Below are 11,403 nucleotides of genomic sequence, written 5' to 3'. Positions count from 1 at the left end.
TGTATTTTTTTAAGAAATTTGATTTCTATAAAATGGAAACCTTGAGACCTGTCAAATATTCTACAGCAAATTTTCACAGGGTCTCCCTATGCTGCTGGAGAGCTGTGAAAGAGCCGTAGGATAAATGAGAGAAAGGTATTTGCCTGCACCTCTCAGCCCAGTGCAACAGTTGCATGCAACTGGAATTGAAATTATTGTGGTAAATCAAGAAACTCCTGGTAGCGCGGCGCTGGAAGGGCTCTCTGGGGCCACTCAGCGCGGTTAATTGGGAGACGCTCCTCTCCCCAAGAGCCTTGCTGCCACTCCTCGCCCCGCTCGATGGGGAGCAGGGAGCAGGCTGGGGTAGGGGCGGGTGCGCAGCTGCCCGTGTGGAGCTGCCGGCGGAGGGCGGGGACCGCAGAGCACCTCGGCCCGGGCAGCTTCAGGCCGCGGGCCCGTTGCTACGCGACGGCCGGCGCAGCTGGGCCCAGCGCCGCCATGGCGTCCCTCAGAACCGCCAGCCCCGAGCTCCGAGCTTACTTCAGCCGCCACAACCTCCTCGGCGTCTACGAGGTAACGGTGGCAGACCCCGCGGAGACGGGCGGCAGACGCACCGCCGTCCCCCGCTGTACCGAGCAGCGGGAAACTGCCGCCGCGCCTCCCGCCCCGGGACCCCCAACCACCGCCTCCCCGCTTTCTGCGCAGGCGCCGCCGCTGGCGGGCGGGGAGGGCGTGAAGGGGCGTCCTGGGCGCCATGGCAGCCGCTGTGGGGGGCACGTCGCCCCGCGGGGTGGGCAGAGCGGCCCGCTCAGCTGCCCTCGGCCCCCCAACACAGCAAGGTCGTCCTCGCTGGTCGGCAGCCTCGTCCGCACTGGAGTTGATGGGACCACAAACGGCCCCGGTAGCATCCGTGGGAGGGAGCCCCCGCCTCCCCCAAGGGCCCCCCTTATTCCTCAGCACTGCCCCAGTACCGGCTTGTTGGGTCCCTCAGCGTTGGCCAGGGTGTTTCACACCCCTAACGCTGCTCTCGGCTGGAGCGGGGCTTGTTTTTGTTGTTCTTCTCTTGTCAGTAGCTTGCTTCAAGCAATTTGTGAAAAACTTTAAATATAGGACAAGGGAACAAGGTAATTCTGCTTTCTAATCCATATTTAAACTCAAACGATGACTGAAACAAAGGCAGACGCAGTGAACTGCATTGGCACCTTCCTTAGATTTGCTGAAGTTCTTCAGTTTTAGTTACAGAAGTACTTCCAGATTTCAGCTGGATACTTCCCTCCTTTTTGAGCACCACGGGTGCAATTTGTAGTTTTCAATTGCCTGTCAAAGGTAAAGATGGCGATGGACCACGTTTCAGATGTTGGTGGATTAGATATTTATTGCTCCAGGAGTAAGTAAACTTCCATGAAATGCTTGAGTGTAAAACTGTCACAACATGAAGGACAGAGGGAAATGGAGTTGGTGGGTTTGTCTTTAGGATTCTTCCCTGATTCTCAGTATTTCTTTAGTTTCTTCCCTGTCATATTCACCTCTGCCTGTTTCAAATTCTGCAGCAGCTGTTTTTCAGTTTCCTTAAAAAAAGGAAAGGCACAATGCACAAATACAAGTTTAAGAGACAGCCTCATACTTTTAAGCTACCAAAAATAGACCCCATTTGCAAGCAGCTATTACAGCCAGGATTTCCATGGAAACATTAATAAAGAAATCTTGAGCCAATTAGAGTAATTATAGAGCAGCACTACCACGCAGACACCAGAGAGAGTACCTCTCCTGAGAGCCTGTCTCTTGCTCGTTCTGTTGTTTTTTTAAGCACAGAAAAACAAAAGATGTATCTGTGTGAGGTGTATTTCCTGGTTCAGCACTTCAAAAGTAGCTCATATTTATATTTCCAAGAAAAAGTTTTAAATACCTTTATAGCAACAGCAGCATTAAGTTAATAAACTAAAAAGGAAAGAATTAAGGTTAAGGTTAAAGGGAGTTTCTTAAAAGAAAGAACCAGTGAAAAATTAGCCTGTGTAAGACATTTTTATAATTTTTTTTCTTGTTTCTTAGAGGTTGATGCTTGCTGGTATCTATCCATATTTCTTATGTCATTTTATTACATTTTAATTTATTTATGAAATTACAGTATGCTTGGCATGAAGATAAATTAGATGATAGTGGTCCCTGTTTTAAGGAACATAGAAGCTAAACCGAGACCTATGAACATTTATACATATATTCTCAAAATTAAGGATATAGAGTTCTAGAATGGCCATTTCCTTAAGTCTTTTTTATGATTAGGTTGTGGTTTGGACATGGTCCACACACCGTTGGAGTCCAAATAATCATGTCCAAATAATTAGGGATTCCCTGCTGTGTCTGAGTGTTTCATTCCTCTCTGATTTCTCTCTTTCAGTTCTCATCCACATTTACTTTTAAATAGTATCCATAAAAAGTCAGGCAAACTGTAATCCTGCAAACACTATGCGTATGATGACTTTCACTGTTATTAGTAGCTGTATTCTTAACAATGTTAAAATTAAATATGCATGCAGAGCTGGCTTAAGACTTTTCTGTTGTATGGCCCAGATGAATTTTGCCATGAAGGGTAAAATGGTTATAGTAGTTGGAAGAAGAATGGGGTTATGTCTGGAAGAGAGAAGTCTTTGAGAGAAGCCAGGCTTTCTACTCTGGGTTAGTGGAAGGCTGAAGCTCATGGCCAGTCCTGGCCTCGTTATGTGTTTCGGACACCCTCCTCTTTTTCTCCTCTTCCCCACATGGGAATAGCATCATCAGACCAGACTTTTTGGGTCTCTGGAAGAGACGGAGTTGACAACTGTTTTGTCACAGTCTTGCATCAGTTTTTTTAATTTGCTGCTTTGGGCTAATGTCCACTTTGCTAGAACTCCTCCTGGGGATGGCAGCCTTTTACTGTCTTTGCAAAATGTGACTGGTTGTAGGGTGTAGTCTCTTATTTCAGGTAGATATGAAATAATAATATTTAATATTTATAACACTGCACTGACATTTAAGCAAGGTGCTATGGAATAGCTAAAATGTATAAATGGTAATGTAATTTGAATACACAGTGAACAGCACATCTTCAGCACTGGACATATGAGGCTGGGAAATAAATGGTCATCATTATTGTAATGTTTAGACACCTAGCTAATGACTCAGGATATTATGTTGTGCTAGGTGCTGTACATTTATCAAAAGATGTTCCCTGCCTGAGTGCCTTATAAGCTGATGGTGAGCCAGCAAATGGACGTAAGAAACACAAACGGGCATGAAAACTACAAAGACACAATAAGATCATTATTGGTGGGTAGGGAAGGGCAGTAGTCACAACACATCAAAACCAGCCATGGTCAAGGGCTTTTATCAAAGCTTCACAGAAAAGAGAGTTTTTCTGGAACCTATTTAGTTCATTTTTTGATATTCAACAGGAAAACAGACAGTCTTTTGATTTCAGTAGGTGCTTCTGGAAAAGCATTGAAGGTTTATGAGGGTTTGCAAGAAAACAACAGTTGTTGTTAACAAAACTACATCTGGCATCTGCTGATTCTGGATAGCTTACGGGGTTTGCGAGAATCATTAAGGTTAAAGCTTGTTATACCTCCAATAAATTATTATTGGGTAGACGTTGTGTTGATTTGTCCAGGACTAAGAGTAAGAGAAAATGATGAAAATATAATGCTGTTAAGAATTTTATGGTAAAAATGAATATGTTGTGTTTAGATTACCTGGTTTTTGAGGCATAGAACTTAGACCCTGAAACTTCTTACTTTGGAAATATAGTCAAGACGTGGATGTTTCTTTATCCTCAGGGAATATTTTCTTAGGCACAGATGATAGCCATCATCCATGCCACCTAGTCATGCTGTCTATTTGGTGTTGGAAATAAGTGGATGTTACTGTTTAGAAAATGTCTGTTAATATCAACAAAGGTCAACAAAGGTACTGAGGTAATTTCAATGATGAAAAAATGTTATAGCTGAAGAGTTTGTACAACTCGTTGGATATCAGTATCAAATATTTTATTTTATTCAGATGATGAATATGCTGATTCTCAACTTTCACACATGAATAAGTAATAAGAATATATATATGTAGGTATGCATGTATTTTTAACAGCTGCTAAATGTACACAGGAAGGGAGGCTAAAAATGGTTCTTCCATTACTGAACTTTAAACTGTGATTGTTGCATGATTTTAGGACTTTTCTGTTGTGACCTTTTAAACAACAGATGAGCTTTTTCAGACTGATTAATAGAAGCAGTTCCTATAAAAACCTGACCTAAATATTTAGTTCTAGCCTGATAACTTAGTTGCACTGTAGCAGTTTTATTGATTTTTTTTTTTTAATACTTGTTTGGTAGTTGTTTAGCTGGGGGTTGTGATGATATGCGACTAATGATCATTTGACATATGAGTATACTTTTAGTTGTTTAATGTTATGAATAAATAAAATTTATAGGTTGAGAAAAATTGTTCATGGACCCTTTCAGATTGTTGAGAGTCTTGTAGAAGTCTGACAGAAATAGCCAGACTTGTACAGATTTAGCTTAATTGTTTCTGGTTTTACACCTGGCCCAAGCATCACTGAAGAGTACCTGAATGAGGATTGCAAGACCAGGTGTTACAATTCCTTCCTTATTTAAGTTTTATAAAGGAATTCTCAAATGTTAAATGGAGGCCTTGCACTCCAGTATGTGGTTGGATAGTTTGGATTTCCTGTGTTGGAGACCTTTCAGAACATCCAAAGGAAAAAAAGTTGCTTGCATTTGTTTGTAAAAGGGGGAAAAAAAAAAGTAGACGAAACTTGAAATAATAAAAAATGGCATTCATATGGCAGACACGTACTGGCTTTATCCAGCAGAGGGAGTAGCTGACCAACGTTGGGATTGGCTTTGGGCAATCTGTCCATAGAAAAACTTGCGATGAAAGCCATTTAACTGTCTGTATATTATTTTAAAAGATATATGTCATGACTTACAATGATAAGTGATAGATTTATATATAATATTTTCTTAACATATTCAACCATCAAGATATACCTTGCAAATTACATTTTGTTAAGAAGATTGAAGACATGCTAAGGTTGGGATCACTAGTGTTATAAGTATTCAAGGTCTCTAAACTCTTTTCATTTTGCATAAAGAGATATCTTTCTTTGCCTTTTCATAATGGTCTTAACTTGGAATCATAGAACAGTTTGCGTTGGAAAGAACCTTCAAAGATTATCTAGTCCAACCTCTCTGCCATGAGCAGGGACGTCTTTCGCTAAATCAGGTTGCTCAAAATCACTTTGAACACTTCCAGTGATAGGGCACCCACAACTTCTGTTCAATAACCTTCACAGATCCCTTCCGATTTATGTTATTGTCTGATTCTGTTTCTACACAGTATTTTGATTAGCATGTGGAAGGCCTCTCTGGCACGCAAAATTTCACTGGCTGTTCCCTCTACCTCCCTGCCCTGTTCTCTGCTGCTGCAGAGTGAGGGCCCACTTGACAAGGTGCCTGGTTTTGCCTCTATGTTGTGCATGGCTTTTGCTCTATATCCATAGCATGGGTTTGATTCAGAGCCTTCCTCTTTTCCCTTGTCCTCCCATTGTGCTTTCTGAAAAGGATTCAAGCACGTGCAAGAGGTCATGTCTTAAAAGGATGGTGTTGGGTTGACCATTGGACTTGATGATCTTAGAGGTCTTTTCCAACCTTAATGATTCTATGATTCCGTGAAAGTAGTATTGCATCCTTTGGGTTTGTACAGTGAGTAAACCATTATATAATTGTGTTGTCTTGATCCAACAAACATGTAGCAGTTACTTCAGCTATTTCCTCGTTTTAAAATTTAGTTTTATATTTCTATAGTAATAACAAGTCAGAATCAATATGGATGTTAGAAAATGAAGAAAGTATTTCTACCTACTGAGTGCGTAGGTGAAAGGCCATGGTTTGGGAAAATTAAGCACAAGTGGATGGTGAGATTGCATAGTCAGAATTCTGCTGATGAGCTTACAGAGGCCAGAGCAGACTCTGAATGGCAAAATTTAGGTATGTATCATCCAACTGCACCATGGAGAGTGGTGGTAGTGAAAAGAGGACAGAGGCAAAGAAAAACAGCTCTCTAAGTCTCAGGACTGGAAAAAAATCTAAAAACTCAGATCTTGTTTTTGTGATAACTAATAAAAGCTAGTTTCTTTATAACAGACAGAGGGAAATGTAAACAAGAGAATGTGTCCCATGACAGCATCTTTTGCATTAACATAGATTAAGGTCTAGTTAAAGATACACAGTCATGTTTCGAAATTTTTACCAGGCAGAAAAACTTCTTGGTTATAGATTCCATTGAGTTTCTATTTAAATAACTGCAATTTGCCCATATACTTTTAAAAATCAATATACTTTGGACATTCTTATTGTATGTCAGCTCACAATCGAAAAATAAATTATCTATGTCCTTTAGCTGAAGGCAGCTAAAGGACAAATGAGAAAAATGGCTCATCAGTTATTGTGCATTATTACTAAAAGATGCAAAGTAGTGTGCAATCCTGAAAAGCAAATCTTCTTTTAAACTGCGTTTTGTTTTCAATAGTGGTTACAAGATCAATTTCTGGCCATGCTTCCCATTTAACATACTTTTTACTACTTAGGATTAATCTTGCTTTTAATTCTGGTTTTCATTAAGTAAATAACATTATCCAATCTTCTATCTATTCTTTCTTTAATGCACATTAAAAGCAATTAAATTCTTAGTAGGAATTGTTAAAGAAATACCACATATTTTATTACTATCCTAAACTGAGTGCTTTGAAGCCTAGCAATTGAAATATGCCAATACATGCAGTATTACCTTTAAAAATTGAATGAAAGGGAAGGTAAGTGGTAGAGAGAAATGCCTCTATTTTACAATATTTTAAAAGATGCTGGTAAACTTGTGTTTATTTTAACAGTTTCATATCTAGATGCTACTTTGCTGTTAAGACAAAGGCATTAATTTGCAGTTTCTTTTTGCAGGTGCTGCTTTGTGGTGTAATTGTTATGCGTCCAGAAGATCCACTTACATTTTTAGAAGAAAAGCTCAGAGAAATAATGGAAAAGGGACTAGATGCTGTCTTGTGGTACATACTAAATGATTGTGTGCTATGTGGTTTATAATAGTGAACTTGGACTTTTAAAACATGCTAATGGCACAGCATCTACTGTGCAGACTGCAAGTTAAATGTTAATGTTGCTTTCTTTTGCAAATATTAAAGGCATATGATACTGCAAGTACAGTAAGATGGTATCTTCTAAAAACATAGAAAATATTTTTCTTTTCATAGCCTATGCTTTTTTGTCTACAGAATCTCTAATGAATATAGCCTCTACTTAGTGTTTCTCTTCGCTTAGTTAATATATTAAACCCTTACTTTTGTGGTAATCAAAACTGAGGTAGTGTTACTTGTTATAACTTCATTGCCGTCCACAGTGTATTTACCTATATGACCTAGGGATGTGGCCTTCAAGCATCGTATCATTAATTGTAGCATTTGTCATTTTCTCTCTTCTCTGTGTGTTCTTTCACCCTTTTTATTGAAGTCATCGCAGTATGAGATAAAAAAGACTAAGGATTTAGTCCTGTTTATACTGGAACCTTAGAAAATACTGTGATTGACTTAAATGGGAGCAGGCTTTGGTCTCTAAAATATGTGCAACTTCTGTAGGCTAAAAATGCCATCTGAGTTTTTAAAAATATGTTTCACAGGAAGTGCTTTTTCTCAGACTTATTAGTGTTTTTTGCACACTGTTAGAAAAAAAGCCCTTGATTAATTTACAGTTAGTCTCTACCTGACAAAAGTGAGAAAATGTGTATGTGTGTCCCAAAATGTCCCAAAAGTCCCAAAAGTGGGATCGTATACCTGGTGCGCAACACGCTGATATACACACAGAGCAGAGATCTATTTTATTTATAACATATTTGTGCAGATGTGGGTGCTGGGTCCACAAAGCTATCACACCACACAGAGGAGTCACCACATATTTATCCCATTACACGATTAGTGAAAACAATAGAGAATCCACCCAAGTTTACATTCATTGTCTAGTAATTACCACATTGCTTATTATTGGTTGTGTATCTTTAAATTGGTGCACATGCTCCTAGAAAATGGGGGGGGGTAATTTGCATAGTCCCTCAGTTGAGTCGGCGGTCGCGATCTCCCCCTGCCACCTTTACTGTTACCCCAGTTACTGTGGATTCTGCTGACCTCATGACAGTTACATTTTTCAAGAGTGCAGGTTTTCAAGAGTTTTTCAAGAGTGTTAAGTCTTCGTGGTTTACTGCTTAAGTACAAATACTTCTTCATCTTCTTGACCACCAGATACAGTTTCATTAATCTTTTTCATTGTGCTAACTCCTACCAACCTGCACACTAGAATCTTCTGTTTGCCTCAGATATCTTGTGTATTCTTAGCTTACTGTGCAGAAAACAAGACACAAAGTTTTGCATTAGTTTGAATATTGTGAGATCATATGTTCTTATGTTTTTTGAAGCATGTTGATTACTGTTGGTGCAGCTCCTTTGAGGTTTACTTCCCCTCCTGCTTTAACTTGCACATATAACTAAGTAATTTAATGGTTCAGGTGTATTTCAAGAAAAGATGTGTTTTGTAAATATGCCATCTTTGAGGTTTATAAATTCTGGTCCATTGAAGGTTTTGAATAGCAGGAAAAAAACTTCAGCTGGTGCAGAGGGAATAGCAACAAGCTATAATGGTATTTGCATTGACATGAATCACTAAGAAGATGGAGTACCCTCTTTTTTTACTCGCTGGACTTCATCCAAGAATGCAGTTTCATTTGTAGGTGTCACAGCTGTGCAATAATCAAGCCTGATATTTGAGGATATCACTAGGATTAAGCTGCAAGAAAACTTTAAATATTGAGAGGAAATTCCACTGAGATTGTAGTGTAAGCAAATAGGATGATAAGAAAAAAGATGAACAAAATTTCTTAACAACAAGGATGCCTGGAAGCAAAAATTCCACTGAGGAGTGAAAGAGCTTTGTACAGGAAGGAAATGGAAAGTGTTAAATCAATATGAATTAAATTCTATGTCCCATGTAAAGTCTATACAATATAATTTTTGGAGTTCAGGTTAAGTAGGTATGCTGTCACTGATGCAGCTTTTTAGTCAGGGACTGTCCTGTTGAGATACTGATTTCTGTAAAATGTCTTATCATTGTCAGAAAATTGCATCACTGGATTAAAACTGACCCCAAAAGGTGCTGCCTGATTTATTTAGATGTGAGCTAGAAAAACTTAGAGATGAGAATTGGAAAAAAGAGGGAAGACAATATAATGGACAGTGTCGTGGTTAATGCTAGGAAAACAGGTATCTTTTGCTATGTGAAGAAGGTGTAATTTCAAAGGGCTAGCCAGGGAGGTACTTACCTCACTTTTACATTCTGTGCCATTGTCTCTTCTGGTTGAAGTTTTCAGCAGGAGGTGGATAATAAATTCTTAATCTTTGGGCCCACTCGAGAAAAGATCTCAGGAGTTGTCTGGACCCCCAACCACTCTGTATGCACTCATAGACTGACTTAAGCACATTGTGGTAGCAGGTAAAATCATTGTAGTGGGTGATGCAGATTTGTGCCCTTACTGTATCTGTTCCTTGGGGTTCTCTGTGGGGTAACACAATTCGTTATGTCACAAGGTGCACCAACAGCCTGAACCATAATGATGAGGTTTTATTGTTTACTTTACATTATTTATGATGTCTTTCCTAGAAGTTGAAAACTGACTTGATTTCTCTTTTAATTTTGGCCCTCTGGTAAATACTTTTAATTTCTATATTTTTCATGGAAATATAATGCAGCGTAGTCTTTTTTGATTTATTTGCCTCTTGCAGTGTGTCTTCTTTTTTTTTAAATGAAAATAAAGCAGTTTACCTACCGAGGCATGGCATTGCCTATCTGCAACAGCAGAAAATATTGCTCCAAATACTGAAAATTCAGTCAATATTAAGATGAGAAACAAAATAGTATAATCTGATAGGTATTACATGGAATGTTTTGAGCTCTGATGTACACAGTACTTCAACATAGTTCTATGTTGAGTAGCAATAAAACATGATAATTTGTTTTCATATTTTGTAAACACCTTAAAAAATGGCTGCTATAGATATTTGTAATGAAAGTGATATAGGTCTTAATCTTTTAGTAGTAACATTATAATACCATAACATATAACTGTAATCTGTTAGATACAGAGAAAAGATGCATTTTCTTTCGGGGATACTAATATGGTTAATATCATTTACTTCTCTTTTAAAGGAATATGTGTATTGATCTGTCTTTGCACCCAAAAGTAAAGAGGATATCAGAAACTTACCTGAACACTGTTTTTGGACTAGATGGTGAACAACTGGTAAAAATCATTGAACATTTGCATTAACTCTGTTCTGTGAACAAATCTTCTAATACAGAATACTCATATTCTGTTTTAAAGTTTTTTCATGTTACTCTTCTATAGCTAATGCGAGGGTTATCATGCATTTCTTTCAGTTGATACTGATTTGTATCCAAAAATTCACATCATCAGAGGTGAGCATAACATCTAGGCGCATGGTAGGGAATCAGTAGTTCCTATTTCATATTTCGTCAAAATTTAAAAAAGAGTTCCACATAAATATGAATCTAGTTTCAATAGCATGATTTTTTCTATGCATTATTTAGTTTTACTTAGGCTGATTCCTAAAATTATACTTGAACTGATAAATCTTGGAAAGTGCTATCAACGCTAATAATTAATAGTTACAGTTAAAAGCAGTATTATTGTGCATAAAGCGATAAGGAGATAACATTTTGGTTTTACTGATTCAAATAAGTCACCTGTAGAGAAGAAAAACTGTTATTTTAAAACATTCAGAGAAGGAGAAAGTTGCTATATGACCATGCAAGGAAGCAGTCTGAGCAATTTAGTCAGTAAACTAGCATGCCTTGTGACCAGATTTTTCTTAGTTACTTTTGTATAACTGTACCTAATTTTGTCTGCTCTTAGTACATCTGTGCTGTGAGTTTACTGCAATTTCATTTCAGCTGTTTCCTCTTTTACCAACCACTCAAATATTATATTAATCAGTCTAAAAGTGGAATGGTTGATTTATACAGTATATGTATAAATATACAGATGTGTTGCAGTCAAATCCTCTCATAGATTTTCTTAGGAGGAAGAATAATAAATGAAATAAAAACTAGTATTTTCTGAGGCCAATTGCTATTTGCACATTCAAAGGACCATATTTTCTTTTACAGGGATATTCTTAACCCGTAGTACTAGACAATTCTGGTTTTGTAGAAGTTCAAACAGGTTTATTAAAATACCTATGAGTTAGAATCATGTGGCAAATGTTTTACATAGAAATGGGTCATGAAAAGATTTTTGCAAAGAGTA

At 38.2% G+C, this 11,403-nt stretch overlaps 1 protein-coding gene across 1 annotated transcript in view; it reads left to right on the top strand.

Annotated features, from left to right (window-relative positions):
• Positions 1 to 477: 477 nt before the first annotated feature.
• Positions 478 to 11,403, top strand: part of FBXL13 (F-box and leucine rich repeat protein 13) — a gene marked incomplete at its 5' end in the record, with an annotated part of 95,928 nt that continues 85,002 nt past the window's right edge. Inside the window, 3 exons of the mRNA XM_082013915.1 lie at positions 478 to 552; positions 6,981 to 7,084; positions 10,284 to 10,377. Coding sequence (XP_081870041.1) covers positions 478 to 552; positions 6,981 to 7,084; positions 10,284 to 10,377 — 273 coding nt within the window. The remainder of the gene's footprint in view (positions 553 to 6,980; positions 7,085 to 10,283; positions 10,378 to 11,403) is intronic.

This window comes from Phaethon aethereus, assembly GCF_964289735.1.
Source record: "Phaethon aethereus genome assembly, chromosome: 1".
Taxonomy (NCBI): domain Eukaryota; kingdom Metazoa; phylum Chordata; class Aves; order Phaethontiformes; family Phaethontidae; genus Phaethon; species Phaethon aethereus.
The sequence above is the reverse complement of the archived record's forward strand: the minus strand, read 5'-3'. Positions and strand labels throughout refer to the sequence as shown.